The following is a 20,457-nucleotide window of genomic DNA, read 5'->3' on the forward strand; positions in this document are numbered from 1 at the left end:
TTTTTTTCATCTCATGCAATGTAGTTTTTATTCTAGAAGTTCAATTATATTCTTTTTAAAAATATATGTTTAAAATTTTAAAAATATTTATTTTTTTTTAATGTTTATTTATTTTTGAGACAGAGAGGCAGAGCTTGAGTGGGGGAGGGTCAGAGAGTGAGGGAGACACAGAATCCAAAGCAGGTTCCAGGCTCTGAGCTGTCAGCACAGAGCCCGACGTGGGGCTCGAACCCACGAACCGCGAGATCATGACCTGAGCCGAAGTCAGACGCTTAACCGACTGAGCCACCCAGGCGCCCCAAAATCTTTATTTTTGAGAGAGAGAGAGAGAGAGAGAGAGAGAGCAAGTGGGGAGGGGCAGAGAGAGAGAGAGGCACAGAATCTGAAGCAGCCTCCAGGCTCTGAGCTGTCAGCACAGAGCCTGATGCAGGGCTCAAACTCACAAGCTGTGAGATCATGACTTGAGCTGAAGTTGGATGCCCAACTGACTGAGCCATCCAGGTGCCCCTTAAAAAAATTTTTTTAATAGCTATATAGTTTTATAGTAATAATAGTTTTAATAATTGTTTTAATGTTTAATTATTTTAATGTCCTTGCTAATTCTACCATTTGTGTTAGTTCTGAGTTGGTTTTGATTAATTGCTTTATCTCCTTATTATAGGTCCTAGTTCCTGGCTTTTGGCATGCCTGATAATTTTTTATTGGATGCCAGACAATGTTAATTTTACCTGGTTGGTTGCTGGATACTTTTGTATTCTTATAACTATTCTTGAGCTTTATTCTAGGATGCAGTGACTTGGAAATAGTTTGATTATCTTGGGTCTTGTTTTTAAGACTTGTTAGTACCAGAGCCATGTTCAATCTAAGGCTACTAATTTTCCTGCTGAGGCAAGACCCATCTGTGAATTGTACCCAGTGCCTACCTTTTCCAGTTTGGCTGGTGGGAACAGGCACTTTTCCCAGCCTTGGGAGCACCAGGCATTGTTACTTCTAATCCTTTTGGGTGGTTATTTTCCCTACCCTTGGGTAATTTCTACACATTCACATAGATGATTAGTGCTCAGCTAAATACTTGAGGGGAACCCTTTATAGACTTCTGTGGTACTCTCTCTTCTTTGCTGCTCTGTTCTGTGAACTCTGGCCCCCTAAGACTCCCCAAACTCTAAGCTCCATCTCCTCAACTCCTGGAGTCTTTTGGGGTCTGACAGTTTCCCTTCTCTGTGCTGTAGCCTGGAAACTCAACCATAGGGCTGACCTCTTTTATTTCCTGACTCACAGGTATCACTGTCTTTAGTTCCCTGATATCTGGTATTTTCAAAACCATTTTGTATATTTCATCCAATTTTTTGTTATTGCAGTCAGGAGAACAAATCTGATCCTTATTATTCCATCTTGGCCAAAGATGAGAATTTGAATTTAATTCCCCCATTGCTACCCTTCTATATTTCCCATCCTTCAATCTCTTCACTCTACTGTCTGTGTTTATTGTTACGGTGTAGTAAATTGTGATGACTTTTCCTTTCCTGCACAACTTTTTGTTCTTCCTGGAGTTGCTTTTGTTTGTTTGCTTAGTTTTCTGTGCACCTTTCAATTAGCCAAATTCCAGTAGCTGTCTAAGTTTCTCAAGATGTCAGTTCCATCAGATATTCTATCAAATTTATCTTTCTGAAGAAGTCTCTTTCAGAGCCTTGTGCCCTGAAGCAACATGGTCTGGTTGGTGTCTATCACAGGTGCTTAGCCATCCTCTCGGAACCTCCTTTCAGCATCTGGGCATCTCCTTCACTGCTCTTCTGTGTTGGATCTCCTGCATCCCATGTCTTCTCCTTTGTTGGTTTACTCTCTAGTTTTGGTAGAGTCTGTCCTTTAGTAGCTTCCTGAGGGAGGAGGGTGTATGGGTGGGAGATTATTTGGAGACCTTGCCAGCCTGCTATTCACTCAGCTGAATATAAAGATCTAGGTTGGAAATTGCTTTCCTTCACATCTTGAGGATATTGCTTTTAGGTTCTAGAATTAACACTGAAGTCTAAGGTCACTCCAAATCCTGTATGGGACCCTCTCCCTTGCCCCAAAGTGTGTAGGATCTTCTCTTTATCTCCAGTATTGTGTTTTGTAATGATTTCCTAATTAAGTAGCTTAGTATGGGTCTGTTTTCAACTTGTGCTGTATGCTCAGTGAACCCTTTTAGTTTGGAAACTTGTATTTCAGGTCTGGGAAGTTTTCTTGTATTATTTTGGTCATCTCTCTCTCTCTCTCTCTCTCTCTCTCTCTGTCTCTCTCTGTCTCTGTCTCTCTGAGCTCCTTTTGTTTAGATATTGGACCTTCTTATACTGATCATCTGGTTTTCTTTTTTTTTTTTTTTTCCCTCTCCTGTTTGCCATCTTTGTGTCTTTTGTTCTCTGTTGCAGAAGATCTGAACTTTATCCTCCATCCCTTCTATTGTAGTTTTAGCAATTATGATAGCAGTAAATGTCTGTTGATACTATTTTTTCCCATGTGTGACATGGATGAGGTAGACACAAAACTACTAAATTCAACTTTAGTAATAGAAACCTTGGGAGAATGGGTTAGGATTTTTGATTAGGGAATTATCCACATTTCACTAAAAAACAAAAACAAAGGGGCGCCTGGGTGGCTCGGTCGGTTAAGCGTCCGACTTCGGCTCAGGTCACGATCTCGCGGTCCGTGAGTTCGAGCCCCGCGTTGGGCTCTGTGCTGACAGCTCAGAGCCTGGAGCCTGTTTCAGATTCTGTGTCTCCCTCTCTCTCTGCCCCTCCCCTGTTCATGCTCTGTCTCTCTCTGTCTCAAAAATAAATAAACGTTTAAAAAAAAAAAAAAAACCAAAACCAAAAACAAAACCTCCTTCCCAAAAGGGCTTATTAACCTGATAAAGTTTCAAGGTTAAGGGTAACAAAAAATTAGATTAAGATAAGTGTGAGAATTTGATAAGGAAAACATTCTCAGACTGAATTTATTGAGAATTCAGTAGAATGATTTTTTTCATCCATATTAATGGGACTCAGAATTGAGAATCACTATCAGTATAAAAAGTAGTCCCATAAACTGATGCTCATGGCTATGATGAGAAGGGCCTTTGAGAGAGTGGTCAGTGTCAATAATGGGAGAGAACATCTGAGAACAGGACTGTTCTGGCCAGGTCAAACGAATTGGCACAATTACAAGCTTTCTACAGAGCAATGGTATTCAACCCCAGTCTGGATTCATCTGAAGAGGCTTCAAACTACGATGTCTCAGGGGGCGCCTGGGTGGCTCATTTGGTTAAGCATCCACCTCTTGGTTTCAGCTCAGGTCATGATCTCACTGTTCATGAGTTCAAGCCCCACATCAGGCTCCACGTTGACCGCACAGAGCCTGCCTGGGATTCTCTCTTTTCCTCTCTCTCTGCCCCTCCTCTGTTCTCTCTGTCTCTCAAAATAAATAAACTTAAAATAAACTAAAAAAAAAAAAAAAAAAAGATACGCCTCAGGGGTGCCTGGGTGGCGCAGTCATTTAAGTATCTGACTCTTGATTTCCGCTCAGGTCATGATCTGACTGTTGTGAAATTGAGCCCTGGATTAGGCTCCACATGCTGAGTGTGGAGCCTGCTTAAGATTCTCTCCCTCCCTCTCCTTCTGCCCCTCCCCTGCTTGCGTGTGCACTTGTGCGCTGTCTCTCTCTCTCTCTCTCTCTCTCTTAAAAAAAAAAAAAAAATGACACCTCAGTCTCACCTAGGTCAAGTTGATTAGAATCTCAGTGGGTGGGGTCTACACATTGACACTTTCCTAGCTCCAAGGTGATTTTAATGCATAGCCAGGGCAAAGAGCACCTCCAGAGTTTATTGAAGACCCTTGCTTCTCAGAGTGCGATCTACTGGACCAAAACATGTGTCACTTGGCAGCTTGTTAGAAATGGAGAATCTTAGGCCCTACCTCATATCCATGGAATCTGTATCTGCAGTTTAACAATATCCCCAGGTGATCTGTATGTGCATTAAAATTTGAGAATCACTACTTCATTTATCCATTCAACAGGTATTTATGAGCGAGCACCTGCCATGGGCCAGACTCTGCTGGGTGGGTTGGGGATGGGTCTGATGAATTTTGTATGTCACCTATTGTGTTTGTAATTTTTTGTTTCCCAATAATATCCTGTTCTTATTTTGAAGATACACTATCTTGTCTCTGAAGGTATATTAATGAGCATTTTTTGGTCTGAAATTTTCTTCTGCATAGTCTGTTTCCTCTTGGTTGCTTTTTTCTGTGTGTTTTGCTCTCTCTCTTCCATGTTAGAGGCTTGTCTTGGGTGTCTGGTAATTTTGTGTTGTCTGCTCTCAACGGAGGATGGGGAACTACAGCACTGAATGGTCTTGTTGATGGAGTTTCTTTGTGTGGTGACCTAGATGGGCCATTTGTTGGGAACTCCTAGTGTTGGTATCTTTATATCTTTCTTGGCCAGGTCAGAGTTGCCAGAAAAGACACTTGTGTCTCCTGCCAAGATGTGGAAGCCTGGCTCCATGTTCCAGGAGCAAGTCGAGAAGGGGATTGGGATCTCAACATCCATGCATGCTTTCCTTGTTTGGGATGTAGCACCTGCCTGCTGCTCCCTCCCACCCCCCTGCCATCTTCCATGAAGCCCACTGTGCCAGTCTCAAGATGTTCCATTTATCCACTGAAGGGAAATCCCTCGTTTTTGCAGGGTGGTAAAGGGACAGTCACTCAGTGGCTCTGTATTGGGGAAGGAGTATGGTGGTGCTGGTGGTGGGGTCTTACTGCTTCTTAAATAGCTTTTAAATAATCCTCTATTTTTTAGCACTTCCCTCTCTCACCTCTTCTTCTTGTAGGGGTTTCTGGGGCTTCAAATTCCCAGGCCATTTGAGGATTCTGTGGGATCAGTCAGGTGCTTCTCACCTTGGGAGTTGTGACTTTTTTTTTTTAGGTTCTGCTCCCAGTTGTCACTGGCCCATCATCTGCTTTCCAGCTTGTTGTGGTTGTTTCCTCTGCCATTCAAAAAATTTCTCTTGAGGGGCACCTGGGTGGCTCAGTTGGTTAAACATCCAACTTCGGCTCGGGTCATGCTCTTGTGGTTTGTGGGTTTGAGCCCCATGTCAGGCTCTGTGCTGATAATTCAGAGACTGCTTCAGATCCTCTCTCCTCTGCTCAGATCCTCTCTGCCCCTCCCCTGCTCATTTTTGTGCTGTCTCTCTCAAAAATAAATAAATATTTTTTAAAAAATTCTCTTTAGAAAAATAAATTCTCTTTAAAGTGTAGTTTTGGAGGGGTTTTGAGAAGGAATGGAATTATGTGCATGTGTGCAATTTACTGGTTTTTTTCCTGGAACCTCTGTCCCCTCTTTAAACTTCCTCATAGAATCCATGAATTCATTCAATATCCAGTATATATTTAATGAATAGGACTATAACTCTGCCCTCCGTGGGCTCACGTCATTGAGCCAAGAAATTTAGTGTGCCTTTGTATATGGACTGAATCCTGGCTTCAGCTCTTATTCTCTGCATGACCTTGGTCACTTCTTCAAAACGTCAATTTCTTCATCTGTAAAACGGGGATAATGTAGAGTAATAAGGGGAAGTTTTTAATCAGTTAGTGAAGATAAAGCTTTTAAAGGACTGCATGTAGGGATCCCTGGCTGGCTCAGTTGGTAGAGTGTGCAACTCTTTGATCTTGGTGTTGTGAGTTCAAGTCCCACATTGGGCTTAGAACTCACTAAAAAAAATAAAAGTAAATAAATAGATTAAAAAAACATTGCTTTCTATTAAAAAAAAAAATAAAAGAACCTGCACATAGTGTCTTCTTGAGGACCCAGAACATAACTTCCCTTTCCTATTTCCCCAAAACCCTAACACAGGGTGAGCACATAGAAGGTGCATGGTGAGTGACTGAGGCGGGGTTTGGAGTGAGAGTTTTGGCTTGGTCTCTTCCTTCAGCAGCTGTATCTCCTGGGAGCCCTGGAGCCAAGGGCCTTAGCTGGGTGTAAGAACAGTGGGCTCTTCCTGTCTCTGCCTGTCTCCTGTACGCTGTGTCTTCTAATAAGGCAAGGCCTCCTCTTCCTGGGTCCTTATGTTTACTAATCCCTGACCTTGGTATGGCTGCTCCTCTGTGTCTACAGTCACCACCGCTCTGAACTATTGATCTCCCCTAGTTCCTAGGGATCTGTTTCCAAAGATAGCTCCGTAAGTGCCTTGTTTCACAAGTCCCTTCCCCTTTTAGGATCTCAGTTTCTTTATTGCTAAAATGGATAGGCAGGATATAGTGGGAAGGTAGTCCAACATTTCTTTTACTCCTAGGTTCAGTCCCTTTGTCTCCTGGGCCCTGCAGCCTGTCCTTCACTGGGTGTTGCTAGCTCCTGGGGTTCTGGTATGGACATGGTCCAGAGGGGATGAGCAGTCCCTCTTGCAGAATAAATGCTCTACCATTCACAGCTCTGGCTTCTTTCCCCACCCCACCTCCGGGGCTCAACAATAGGCCCCTTCAGCTCTAGGCTCTTGCTGAAGGGGTGGGGGTGGGGTGAGGCCTGAGCCAGCAGGCAGAGGACCAGCCAGGCAGCCTCTGCGCAGCCCCAGCCCTAGAAGAGCTCTGGGAGTGGCTGGCTGCTGGGAGCTGTGCTGCATCCTTCCTCCCTTCCGGGGAATCACTGCATCGCTTGGTGTTGTGATGATGCCTGGGCCAGAGGATTGGCAAGAGGCAGCTCTCTGCAGTGCCCTGCATCCGAGCCCTGGCACCAGGGCGTGTATGGTGTGCATGTGCACAAGACCCAGACAGCTGCTGGAATTTATCCTCTGTCACACATGAGTAGGGTTTTGTTGGTGGGAGGAGTGCTCCAGGAATGTGTTAGGGCTCTCAGTGTCCTGTCTCTGAGTGTCAGGGTTGGCATGCCAATCTTGAGCCACTGGAGCATGAAACAGCAACTAAATACTTTCAAGATCAAGTTGGTACATGTGGGGAGGTGTTGAGTTCAATGTGGGTCTGGATAGTGGATAGGTTCTGTGTAAAGGTAGATTCTTTCCTTTCTTCTCTGAAAGTCACACCTCCTTTTCTGTTGGAGTCGAAGATGAGGCATAGTGGGTCCCTGTATCTGATCTGATTCCCTGCTTCTGTGCCCTGCCTTCCCACCCTGTTACTCCCTTGACCCCCGTGGTGAGGCTGGGATGCCTGACAAACTGAGCTTCCTTCCCATCAACATTGTTGTATCGCCTACCCCAGCTGTCCCTGCAGTCTAGTGAGAATGCAGCCTTCTGCAGAAGGCCGATTCCTGGCCCTCCCTCTACATAAGCAACTGACTGGCCTTGTCATCCCTGGTGCTGAAACGGCTTTGTGGGAGCAAAGTAGCTTACTGGGACTGGAGTGGCTGTAATGAGATTGGCAGCCCCTCTTTCTATGAAGGTGCTTGCTTTTCTGGATTAGAAATACTGGGAGGGAGCAAAGCCTGGGCGGGGGTGGGGTGGGGGAATGAGGCTTATTTCTGATACCCTCTGGAAGTAAAGTAGGCCCCCTTTCTCCAGTGTCCATCTTATGGGTTTGAAGTCTCTTTCAGGAAACTCTCCTTGACCAGATACCTTGCCAGCTTCTGCCTTCAAGTTGATAGATAAAAACAGCTGGTTACTTTACAGGGTACAAACTACAGTAGAGGTGTGTACATAGAATCTCTCAGTAGAATTATATATTGATACAGAATGCTATAAGAACAGTGAGCCTTTAAGGATCAGAGTGTGATGGATAATTTGAAAAGTATACATTGATTTGGCTATTTTCCACATGTACTACACTATCGTTGACTGTTGAACACGTGGGGGCTAGGAGTGCTGACCTCTCACACAGTCTAAAATCTGCATATAACTTTTGACTCCCCAAAAACTGAACTGATAGCCCACGGTTGAGTGGAAAACTTAACCAATAACATAAACAGCACATATTTTACATTTTATATGTATTACGTACTATATTCTTAGAACAAATTAAACTGGAGAAAAGAAAATGTTATTAAGAAAATCATAAGAGAAAATACATTGTACTGTACCGTATTGAAAAAATTCACACATTAGTGGACCTGCACAATTCAAACCCATGTTGTTCAAGAGTTAACTGTATTGTGTGTTTATACCATTCCTGTTTTCAAATATTATTTTAATGGAATAACATGGGAAGCATGGCAAAAATAACCATTTAGAGGTAGGAAATGGCAATTTACAGAGGAGATGACATGGGTCTTGGGGGATGTGTTGGAATTCGTCATGTAGACAAAGAGAAGGACTGTCACAAAGAGAATAGCTCAGAGACATTAAAAATTTTTTAATGAGAAATGTTCTTTTTTTTCTAAAGTTTTCTTTCTTGATTTTTGAGAGAGAGAGAAAGAAAGAAAGAGAGAGCAAGTGGGAAAGGGGCAGAGAGAGGGAGAAAGAGAGAATCCCAAGCAGGGTCCACACTGTCAGCACAGAGCCCAATATGAGGCTCTAACTCACGAACTGAGATCATGACTTGAGCTGAAATCAAGAGTCAGATACTTAATTGACTGAGCCACCCAGGCACCCTGAAACATTAAGATTCAAGAAGGGAGTGGGGCGCCTGGATGGCTCATCGGTTAAGCGTCCAGCTTCAGCTCAGGGTCATGATCTCAGGGTCTGTGGGTTCAAACCCTGCATTGGGCTCTGTGCTGACAGCTCAGAGCCTGGAGCCTGTTTGGGATTCTGTGTCTCCCTTTCTCTCTGCCCCCTCCCCCGCTGTCTCTGTGTCTCTCTCTGTCTCTCTCAAAAACATTAAAAAAAAAATTAAAGAAGGGAGTGTGTGTAGGGAAGGGCAAGTATTTAATTTGGCTGGAATATGGACATTTGAAGAAAATGATGAGGTATGGAGGTGGACAAATAGGCAAGGGGAGGATCTTGAAGGGCCTTGTATTTGGCTCAATGAGGAGTTACAGAAGGATATAAGCAGGGGAGGGACTTCAGATGACAATAATAGCAATAGGCAGCTGTGTGCCAGGTGCTGTGCTAAGTGTGCTGTTCATTATCTCATTGAATCTGCACTCTGTGAAGGAGGTGCTGCTATTTCTTCCCATTTTACAGGAGAGGAAATTGAGTCTTAGAGGTTAAGGTATTTGCCCCAAAGTTGCTGAAGTACAAAGTGACAGAGCCAAGATTTCAGATCTGGTCTGTCTGACTCTTGATCCTAATGGTATTGATTGGGAGGACTAATGAGGAGGCAGAAACAAGATTTTGTGTCCTGTCCAGTGGGGAAGGTAGGAAGTTATAGTTGCAGGGGGGCCAGGGGTGAGGTTTCTAGCCTGGGTGGCTGGCATTGGCTTGTGATATTTTCAGTTGGGATATAGGAGCATGCCTTAGCTAAGTTGAAGGGGGTGATGATGAGCTCAGTATGGTTATACAGAATTTGTGGTACTTGTGCATCCTCCTGGTGGAGCTGTCCTGTAAATGTCTGTAAATGTGGGCCTAGAGCTTCAGGTGGTCAGAAATAAAGACAGACAGCACATGGTAATTGGAGCCCTGGGGCAGGGGAGGGAGAGGAAGTGACCCCCCAGGGAGCAGAGCATCCACTGAGAAGAGAAGGAAGGGTGAGTTCAGAAGTCTTGGGGAAATATCAATAGTAAGGAGGATGGGAAAGAGGCTCCAGGGCTAGACTTGGAGCCTATGGGCCCAGCACCACTAGCAAATATGCCTCAGCTTTGCCTCTCCTCAGAACCACAGCTGCCAAGCTCTCCTGGGAGGGAGGGGGCCCCTGTGTCCTGGAGATGGAGAGGGTGTGGACAGCCATGGTGTGTGTCTGAATCACCCCCTCTCTCCATTGGCCCCAGACCAGCCTCTTCCCCAGATCTGTGTGATGTCAGAACTGGGCTGACCTGAAGGTGTGGGGTTGCTTGGTGCAGTTCCCTCTGGGATGAGGTCCCAAGGGGAGCCAGCCTGGCCTTGGTCCAGAAGTTTGGGGCCTGTGTATGGAGGGGTGAGTTGAACTTGACTGGGCTTTGTGGGGCTGGCATGTGGAGGCAAGATAATCCTCTGGCTGGGAGAGGAACTATAAGCCCCCCCCCCCCCAATATGTTGTTTTCCCTCTAGAGCTTAGAGAAGAGGGAGGGCAGGGGTGGAGAGGGCTGGCTTGGAGGTGAGGTTGGCATATATTCCCAAGAATACGGTAGATTGTTTTGGAAAAATCTCTTGGCCGGAAATTACATGTCATGTCTGCTCCTCAGTGTGGATTTGTCACTTCACTGATGCTGCTGGAGAGGCTGGGGGAGGGGAGTGGACAGCAGAGGCAAGCTGGTTCCTGGCCACTCCCATCTCTCTTTAGAGATATGGGGGCAGGTTGTAGACTACAGGGGTATGTAGGGTAGATCCCCCAAGTCCTAAAGGTAGTTTGGATCCTGTGGGAATCTTGGCAGGATGGCATTAGGAAGGGAGGGTAATGGGGGGGGGGGGGGTGGGGAGGAGATAGGGAGAAAGCAGGAAGGAGGAATAATTTGGATCATACCATTCATCCAGTGAAGGGAAGAATGGATGGGCCTGGCATTTTCATGCTCTTTTTCTCTGACTTTGGGTCAGGACAGCTTCCTGACTTTGGCTGGTTTCTTGCAGCTTCCCACAAAACTGCTATAGCTGCTGTAAGATACCCAGGGACTTCTGCCTGGATTAGATCTCCTGCCTGGCAGGGTCATCCCCTACCTCAGCATGCTTCAAGGTGAAGGAACTTGTGAGGAGATTGAGCCTTATAGGAACTCACCCAGTATCCTCCTGGGGTCCCTTTCCTTAGTCTCAAGGTTGAGTTGGTTGATGGGAGGGCAGGTGTCTCAGCATCTCCCTCCTCCTCTGCCCCAACCCTCCCGGAAGTGGAGGGTGCCCTGAGCTCAGCCCTAAATACCTGGTACTAAGGAGTCAGTGGATGCTTCAGATGCCAGCACAATGAAAGGGTGTGCGTGGGGCGCCTTGAGGCCCTCAGGGCGGGAGGGAGAGGAGGAGCCTTTGCAGTAGGACTTCCTGATCACTAGGCAATGGCCTCGCCCCAGTGCTGGGTGGCAGAGCCCGGCGTGGGCACGTGTTGGAGCAGCTCCTACGGCGGGGAGTGTGGGCACTCGAGGCACTCTACTGAGGCCAGAGGTCAGCCCCAGCACTGTGCCCTGCCCTGAGCTCCCCTGCGCACAGCTTGTGCAGTCTTGGGGGAGGGGGACGGGGAGGCTAGGGAGATGTCAAGGCCGGGCTGGGAAGAGGCGTGGGGCAGGGGCGGGCTGTGGTCTCCCTCCTGGTGCCGGAGGCGTGGCTTCTACGACTGGGCAGGTTCTCAGGGCGCTGAGCGAGTGGAGTGCAGTGGAGTGCGGAGTGGAGCGGCAGGGAGTCCGGCAGGTGGGCGCATGCTTGGAGCTTGGTGGAAGCCGGGCGGATTGGGGGGATAGGCTTCAGGCCCCAGTGAACGGAGGGGGGGGTCTCAGGCCGAGTCAGGATGAGGCTCCTTTCCTGTGAGCCTCTTGGGTGGACCTCCTTATGTGGGAGGTCTTGATTCCCCAGGACCTAATTGGTGGCAGTGGAGCTCAGGGATCATGGAGGTAGCCAAGGAGCTGAGGGGAGCTGTGGCCCTGCGGTCAGTGGAGGTGGGGTCGAGGCACCTGGATGTCTCCGGGGGTCAGCAGGTGGTGCTGCGGAGAGGCGAGAGGCGGCGGCTCCTTGGAATGGAGGCTGGGGAAGCGATTGGGGGAGGGGCCGGTCGCAGGCCCGGCATAGGTGACGGCGACCATCCAACCATCCGGGCTCGGCTCCGACACTGGCCAACCAGCGGTGGATATGAGGCTGTGGGTGGGTATGCTGTGGGGTACGGACCGGCCTTCTCGGTTGAGGCGCTCAAGCAGCCCCTGCCCTCCTTCTGGAGGATGCTGGAGGCCCGGCCCCTCGGGACGCAGGGCAGTGACGCTGCCGCTGCCGGTGCCGCTGGAGGGGCGGGGGCTGCGGGAGGGCTCTGCTCTCCTCCCTGGCTCTAACGCCCGGGAGTTTGGGTGCCATGGGGGAGAGATCTGCATATCAGCGCCTGGCTGGGGGTGAGGAGGGACAGCAGGTAATGGGAGAGGCCTGGGGGATAGCCAGGTAGCTGGGTCCTAGACCCCATCATGTGCCAATGAGCTGAGGGCCCAGCCCTGCTCCGCAGCAGCCTCTCAGGAGTGAGGGGCGTCTGTGCTTCTGGGCCCCAGGACAGATCCTGGGGGCTGAGAGGCTGGGTAATGAGGTATTTGTGTGTGTATGTGGTGGGTGAGGGGCAAGTCAGTGGTGGGAAATTACTGATGCTGCCACCTGCCTCAGTGTCTCCGGTTTCTCTGGGACCCAGTTAAACTGCCTTTTGGGCTTTCTTCAACACCCGGTGGGAGCACCAGAAGCAGTGCCAGGCTTTGGGTGTAGTCTTTTATGGGCACTGAGTCCTTGTTCCCTGGACATTCCTGCTTACTTTTGAATATGCATATCAAGTGAAATGCCCTTATTTGCTTTAGGAAATATGATCGTTATTCGTGGGGCTGCTTCCCTTCTGCTTGGAGATCAAGCACTTTCTCTCTTGGTCGGCAGAGGGCGATAGCTGACAGGACTAAGGGGGACAGAAAAGGTGGAGGTTGTTTTCCGGGTCTGAGAGAAGGGGTCCAAGAAGTGGCCTGAGCTCTGACCAGGCTTTGCTTTTCCTCACAGCCTTTTGCAGCTGGATTGCTGACCAAGTTGCTGAGGCTTGTTCTTACCCAAGGTCTAAGGGAAGAGTCAGGCATGGGGTTCTGAATGATTTGGGACACATCTTTTGGGGGTGGCTAGACTCTTTAATCTGGCCATTCTGATCCAGCAGCCCCCCTTTTGCAGTAGAGGGAGTAATTTTGCTTAAATTGTCCCCTAAAGTCAGGTCCCTGGGGCTCCTTCAGGGTGGTGCCTGGTGGGAAGTAGGCAGTAGGCTTCTCTGAGCCAAGGGCACTGTCTGCCAGGGTTTTGGGAAAAGTCATTTCCAGTGTGATCTCAGCCCGGCCTTATCTTGTCTATTAGCTCTGACCCCAGCCTCAGACTGGTGATTCACTGGACCAAGGGGAGGCTATACCTGGCTGGATCCACGAGCTTTGTGTGGTAGATGACACAGGGATGAGGAGGAGGGACTGAGAGCTTGAGAGCTGGCATGTCCCCCAACACCCACACCCCCCACCCCTCCACAGGGTTGGACCAGGAAATGGCTGACCTTTCAGGTAACCTCCCTGCTAAGAAGGCTGGGCACTAAGAGAGGCCCTGGAAAGAGAGCCTAAGATGCTAACTCCCCAAAACTCTCACCCAGCTGTCTGCCCCACCATCCAGCTGGGGTTCCCAGAGCTAGTAGCCAGCTGGATAGGGACAAGAGAACAGTGTACAAGAAACGGGCTCTCTGGACATGGCTGCTGATGGGGGGAGGGGTTGCTGAGGGAGCCTGTGAGGACTTCCTGCAGCTGTCAGGTGTGTCTGGGGGCTGTAGTGAGGGGGGTGTAGGAGCAGCTGGTACTCTTGAGGAGGGGCAGAGGGATCATTTGTCAGCTGTAGGAACATGGGGGGCCAATGGGGGCTTGGTGGAGTTTCTCCAGTTCTTTTTAGCTGAGGCTGTTGCCTGTGTTCGGGGGTGCTATACAAGAAACATCCTATAGCCTAGAATCCTGTTGCTTTGGAGTGAGGACATCCCAGCAGGGTCTAGGGGCATATTTGTTTGTTTAGAGGGGCTTTGGATCTTAGCTAGCTGGTCTGGGGGAGGAGGCACCCTGAATGTTGTGGGCAGTGCAAGGCAACCCCAGGGGAGGGGGTGGAGATTCCTCACCCCCACAATCCCCCTCGCTCTTGGCTGGACTGCCCCACTCTGGCAGGCTGCCGGCCTCCTATTTCCGTCGGGCACCAGGGTAACAGGGCCACATTAGGGCCTGAGCCAGGAGACGCCCAGCCAAGACTGGGACTGGGAGATGGGGGAGGGTCTCTGAAGGGTCTGCCTGCAGGGCCCAGGAATGTCTGTCTGGGGTCCAGGCCCTCAACTCAGGCTGTGTTCTAGCCCCCACAGCCCCAGACAAGCCCATGTAGGAGCCTGTAGCCCCTCTTTGTACGTTGCTGCTTGATTCACATAGCCCCCACCCTAAAATCCCAAGAGTTGTCTGCAGCTATGGGGGCTGGGGTGGAAGCCAAAGACAGGGGGCCTTGTGTATGGGGAGGCAGGGGGGCCAGCGCGGGTGGCTGGGAGGAAGAGTCCCCTCATTCCCGCCACCCTTTTGGCAGTGATTCAGAAAGGTCCTTTTTCAGCCAGTGTCAGAGCTGCTCAGCCGGGGAGGGAGGGACGAGGGAGGGAGGGCAGTCAGGCGGGGGAGCCAGGGAGTAGGGCTGAGCTGTGACCACTGCACTGAAGAGAAGTCAGAGAAACAGGACAGAGGACCCAGGCTGCAGCCAGCTTAGAGAAGAGCTCACCTCCTGCCAGACTAGCCAGCTGTGGAAACAGCTGTGCAGCAAAGAAAAGGAGCCCACCCTCTTCTTCTGTCCCATTTCCCACTCCTGTTGTGGGATTTGGGGGACTCCTGGAGCAGGTCTTTGGCCAACTTCCCTTCTGGGCAGAACCTTAAATTCAGGAGCTAAAGGCTCTGCTCCCTCATATCTTGGGCCAAAGTCCCAGGGTCCCAGTCAGGGGGTCCAGCTCCGTGGAGATGCCAGCAGCCCGTCGGTTCCCTGGCCTGGAGCTTTCTTTCCCTCTCCTGGCCAGACTACGGCGACGCCTGTACACAGTGAGTGGGGGCTGGGGATGTGGGTAGGACTGACTGGGGACTGGGTCAGCCCCTCAGAGCCAGCACTTCACTGAGGAGCAGAGGACAGGACTGAGAATGGCTGAGGGCTTGATAGGGGTTCTGAGACCAGGGCCTCTCCCCTCAGCTGCTGCATTCTGGTTGGTGAGCATGTTAGCAAAGTGTATGCGGGAAATGTGCGTGTCTGGAGAGTGCCACGCCACACGTCAGACACAGGTGTGGGACTGTGGGTGTGCTGGGGGCCAGGCACACGCACAGCTGAAGACTGTGAGCAGGGTGCGGGGGAAAGCTTCAGAGACAAAGAAACTTGGCGGGGAAGGGGCACTTAGCCAAGGGGAAGGGGCTTATCCAGGGTCACCCTGGTGGTAAAGACAGAACTAAGACCCTGATTGCTTTCTTCTCACTGGGATCCCAGTGTTCTTCCCTGTCCCCCACACACCCCTACGCAGAGCAACCCTGTCCCTGGGGCTGGTGAGCAGGGAGGGGAGTGTCCAGCTGAGCAGGGAGATCTGTTAGCTGGTGTCTCAGGGAAAAGGAACATGCCAGACTGTGCTTTCTGCACAGCTTCAGGGGAAGGGCTGTGTGTCTCCCCAAGTCCTGACTACCCAGGGCATGGCTTTGAGCAGTTGCCCCCAGAGGAGGGTGGGAGTGGGGAGTCTAGAACCCTGAGACTTGGAGACTGGGCAAGAAGAGGAGGGAGACTTCAAACTGCTTGCCCTGCTGGCAAGCCACATCGTGGGGCATGTAGTGGGTGCAATTGCTTTGCTCCAGGGACAGGGTAGTGATGGTGGAAGTGCTGGCTGGCCCTGCCTGGCCAGGCTGCGGAGAGACACGGCCTAGGTCAGTGATTTGCACAGTGCACCTTTGGGGCCTTCTTCTGGAAAGCAGCAGTGCCCTGCCCTCTTAACGTCCATGGACTCCCTTGTGTGTAACAAATGGTTTTGTTGAGGATAAGTGAGTTAATACAGCTAAACGCTTAGAACCGTGCCTGGCATATAATAAGTGTAGTTGAAATGTTAGAGTTATTTTTATAGTTCTTCTTAAATAAAAATAATAAAAATATAACTTTTTTACTGTGTGTGTGTAGTCAGTCAACACGATGTCACCTGTAGTATAAAGGAGAAATAAAAGGAAAGTGATGATAGCATTTCATGTATTCTGGTATGTCTGTACACTCTGACGTGATGAGGTAGTCAGTGCTAACACCTCTAGGAGGACCACCGTGGAGGCAGCGTCTACAAGTGCTGACCAAGAGTGGGGTTTGGAAATAATAAGGGCAGGTTGCCTTCAGTGACATTTTTCTGATTAGTGAACAACTTTTGCTAAGTTCTGAACAAAGCAAAGGTCAGTGTTCCCTCATTTTACACCATAGTTCTGTTCTAGGAAGATTCAGTGTGTATTAAAAACCAAAAAATACATTTTTGCTCATGTTAAGATGGAATTCGATTCTAGGTTCAGATGTTTATAAACCAGTTTTTCACCCGCACGAATTAAGTTGTGTGGGATTTGGGACAATGTGTGAGACTCCCCTGCACATTACAGGATAACTTACATTCTTGTCCCCCAGTCACCCACTAAATGCCACTAGTGGCCCCCCAACATCCAAGAATGTCCCCTAGGAGGCTGCACAGACCTCATGGGAACCATCTAGGTAAAGGGTCACAGCTTGAAGTTTAAAAACCCCCCTCTGGCCCAGCTGCCTTGGTGGAAGAGCCAGGGTTTGAACTGAGGGCTTCTCATTCCCGTTTGTCACTCTTTGCGTTGCCCTGAGCTGCCTGGGAAGCTCTGATGTCCTGCTGCTAGGCTGGCAACACCGCTGGGAACTGTGGGGGCAGGAGGCTCATGCTCCGCCTGGGCTGCAAGCGCCGGCTTCTCTTGGTGAGCCTGTGTTGAGAGCTGGAGGCCAAGGCCACCTCTGATTTGTGGGGTGTCGAGGGGCAGCTGGCCTTTTCCTTCTTGTGGGTTTTCCTCCGTGGGGATTGAACACAGGTCAGGGGCCGGCCTGGACAAGCTCTCAGCTCTGTTGGGTCTTAATTGGACAAGGATGGGCTTGGTGTCCGGTGGGCCAGGCTGCTTTGTGTTATGGGTGCCCTGTCCTCTTTCTCTGGACCGCACAGAGTGTAGGTCAGAGGTCACTCTCTGGTGGCCTATTGGCTGATTATAGCCTGCACATGTGTTTTGCTTGGCTTGCACAGCGTGTGTGTGTGTGTGTGTGTGTGTGTGTGTGTGTGTATTTCAAACTTGAATTAGTCGATATAATTAAAAAGTCAAGAGAAAGATGTAATGTTAAGTGAAAACAAGAAACAGAATGGTGTGGGTAATGGGTAAATGTGTGTGTGTGTGGGGGGGTAAAACAAAGTCTGGAAGGATGTGTAAAAGTCATTTATGGCAGCTGGTTTTGGGGACAGGGGGCTAGGTGGCTGTGCAGTATGGCAGGGAATGAGACTTTATGGCTCCTGTGTGCTTTTTGAATATCTTACCATGTGCATATATTACCTTTTCAAAAAGAATTTTAGTGGTCAGATTTCACATATAGATTCAGATTTCCAGTATTTCTTGAAAAAATTAAAAGCTTTGATGACATTGGGCAGTAGTCTATGGTGACAACTGTTGATGGAGCTAAGCAGGGCTGCCTCTTTGAGCTGGCATCTGAAAGCTGACCCCAGCCAGCCTTTGCCTGCCTCTTGTCTCCCACTCACTGTGGTTCTAAGGGGACTTGAGTGGTCTGTGGGATGGTGAGGGGACAGCCTCTGGTGGTGTCAGGCATTGGGTGAAACTTAGCTAGAGCTCATCTAGTCCACAGTGCTTTCTTTCCCTGGGGTCCACCAGGTCCAAGGAGCCTATGGATAGGTCTCAAGGGACCCTGCACCCCCCCTCCAATTGTTTTTTTTTTTTTTTCTATTTTTTTAATGTTTATTTATTTTTGAGAGAGAGAGACAGTGTGTGAGTGGGGGAGGGGCAGAGAGAGGGAGACACAAAATCCGAAGCAGGCTCCAGGCTCTGAGCTGTCTGCACAGAGCCAGACATAGGGCTTGAACTCATGAACCGCGAGATCATGACCTAGCTGAAGTCGGATGCTTAATTGACTGAGGGGAGGCACCCCTCCCCCACCAATTGTTTTTTAAAATATTTTAAAAATATTTTTTAAGTAATCTCTACAATACAAAACCCTGAGATCAAGAGTTGCATGTTCGACTGATTGAGCTAGTCAGGCGCCCCACCCCCCAATTTTTTAATGGAAACTTCATGAGTAAGAATGTGTATGTTTTCTTGGAAACATAATCGATAGTTTTCATTGTTCTCAAAGGGCTTGTGACTCTCTGAAAACAGAGAGGTTGATCTCATATCACTCAGCCACAGATCACAGAGTTTGGGCTTAAGACCCTGACTCCAGGGCCTGGGCTGTATTCCAGTTGCCCTAATTCTACCCTTGTTGCTGGCAGGAAGAGGGGCACAGGAGTATAGGCCATTCTGTACAGTTGTTTTGGGGAGCAAGAACATGGTTTGAGTCCTTCCCTTGAAGCAGTTTAGTAGAATGTGGGTGAGCCTAGGACACTCAGGACAGGGTCCCCTGCCACCTCCCTGTACCCCTTGGTCTCTGAGCCATTCTTCCCTCCCCACAGAGGCTGGGGAGCAGCAGCATGCAGCCCGAGGAGGGCACGGGCTGGCTGCTGGAGCTGCTGTCCGAGGTGCAGCTACAACAGTACTTCCTGCGGCTCCGCGATGACCTCAATGTTACCCGCCTGTCCCACTTTGAGTATGTCAAGAATGAGGACCTGGAGAAGATTGGCATGGGCCGGCCTGGTAGGTGGGGATATTGGCCTTGCTTGTTGCTTCCCCACTGACCGTTTACCTCCTCTATCCTCAGGATTGCCAGTTGGAAGAGCCCTCCTCCTTATTCCATGGGGTGGCATAGCTGAGAACTCTCGCTGCATCAGTAGATGCTGCACGCAGTGAGTGCATGAGAACAGTTAGCAGTTGTAAAGGTGAACTGGAGTGTGAGGAGAATGAAGTCATACTTAAAGCTCTGGATTCTCAGGATTGAAAAAATACTGCTTTTGGTTTGTTCAGACGTTTGTAGGATGTATTTCCTCCATATCCTCCTCCTTTATAAACATGGCATTGAGTCTGCTCTGTTCACCATTCTGAACATCAGAGGGGTCAATGTCCAGAGATCTGTATGGAGAAGAGAAGATTAAAAACCCTCAGATGATTTGCAAATTTTCTCTTAATCTGTCTCTTTTTCTCTCTCCCTTGCAAAGATCTGCTTTAAATTGAACTCATTCTGTCTCTTTCCCATGCACAAAAATATGCTCTATAAGTTTTTATCCTAAAAGTAGTGATCATAGCATCTAGAAGCCATGGTATTCCTTGTAGAGCATTAGAAACTTATTAGTATATTCAACTTAAAATAGCTGAATAAGTAATAACATGCTAAATTAGACACTGACATAGACTACTTTGGGATTGGATAGTTGGTATCTGATTCTAGTAACAATAAAATTTTATGGGAGAAAAACACAAAATTGGGTAAATCCTACACATTGCCTTTTTTTCCCCCCTTGAGGGTTGGAAAAAGACCACTGCTGTTCAATTTTGGTGGTTAAACACCTCCATCTAGTTTGAGAACCACTGCCTAGAAGTGGAATGCTGTGACCATCCGGCTAACTATGGCCCCTGGTTGGTTAGAATGGTCTGTTTCCTTGGTGTCATTGTGCTGGGCAGTATCTAGTGGTGGGCCCACCCCAGGGGGACCAAGGAAACATGCAAGTGGGGGCCCTGGGGGCTGTGAACTACCTTAACAGCATTTGATTCCCCTTTTTTCTCTGCAGGACAGCGGCGATTGTGGGAGGCTGTGAAGAGGAGAAAGGCCATGTGCAAACGCAAGTCTTGGATGAGCAAGGTGCGTGAATGAGGAACAAGATGGGGTTGGCAGCCTTGCAGGCCCAGCTCTGATGTTAGTCCTAGGAAACTCCCCCATTCCCAGGCAGGTATGATCTTGTATTTTGTACAGACCTCCCTCCTCCAAGGTCTTACCGGGCAGGGTACTTGTAGGACCACCCAGCTAAGTGTCTGTCTCCACCAGAGATGGCACGTGAGTAGCCTGTGTGCGGCGATGGCTTCACCTCCCCTCCCGCTGTGCAGTGGCGCTGGGTGTGGAGCAGGCACCCGTTGACAAGTGCGCCGTAACTTGAGCCCTTGCTCAGTCTGAGTGTTGGGGCCAGTGTCCAGGACAGAGTGGTGGGGACTGTCTGGACCTAGCACATCTTTGCCTTGCTTCCCTCCCCCGCCCCCTGCCCTCCCTAGTCTGCAGAGGGTTTCTCTGGTCATCTGGCCCTGCTGACCACTTCCTTCCCCACAATCTGCCCCCCTTTCCCTTTGCCCTAATTTGGGTCTGTGGAGTGGTGAGTCCCTGGTCTGACTCAGTGGAACTTTGCCCATTGTCTGGAAGACAATGTGAGAGGAAGTGAACCAGCCAGGGGCCTTCCCTCCCCACTTCTGGCCTCAGGGCTGGGATGGGGGATGGGCAGGGCAGAACAGCTGGACTAGGATTGGGCAGCAGAGATTTCCTGGCTGCGATCTGGCAAAGGGGCTGTCTCTTGGGAGCCTGTGGCCTTTTCTGGGGACACTGTCCTGGTCCCTTGCCCAGGTTTTAGGGAAGGATGAGTTTGTTGGGCGGGTGAAGGTAGGAGGGAGGAG

At 49.4% G+C, this 20,457-nt stretch overlaps 1 protein-coding gene across 17 annotated transcripts in view; it reads left to right on the top strand.

Moving 5' to 3' along the window:
* The window catches only part of TNK2 (tyrosine kinase non receptor 2), a 46,380-nt gene that overhangs the window by 8,522 nt on the left and 17,401 nt on the right, over positions 1-20,457 (top strand). For 3 of the 17 annotated variants that reach the window (XM_047875243.1, XM_047875251.1, XM_047875255.1), the window contains exons 1-3: positions 14,383-14,739; positions 18,381-18,561; positions 19,590-19,660. In XM_047875243.1, the coding sequence (XP_047731199.1) occupies positions 14,662-14,739; positions 18,381-18,561; positions 19,590-19,660 (330 nt within the window). In that variant the 5' untranslated portion in view covers positions 14,383-14,661. Of the gene's footprint in view, positions 1-11,086; positions 11,108-11,287; positions 11,351-14,380; positions 14,740-18,380; positions 18,562-19,589; positions 19,661-19,771; positions 19,853-20,457 lie in introns of those variants that run through there. The other 14 variants (XM_047875239.1, XM_047875254.1, XM_047875238.1 and 11 more) reach the window with 10 other exon arrangements.

Source organism: Prionailurus viverrinus, chromosome C2 (assembly GCF_022837055.1).
Source record: "Prionailurus viverrinus isolate Anna chromosome C2, UM_Priviv_1.0, whole genome shotgun sequence".
NCBI lineage: Eukaryota > Metazoa > Chordata > Mammalia > Carnivora > Felidae > Prionailurus > Prionailurus viverrinus.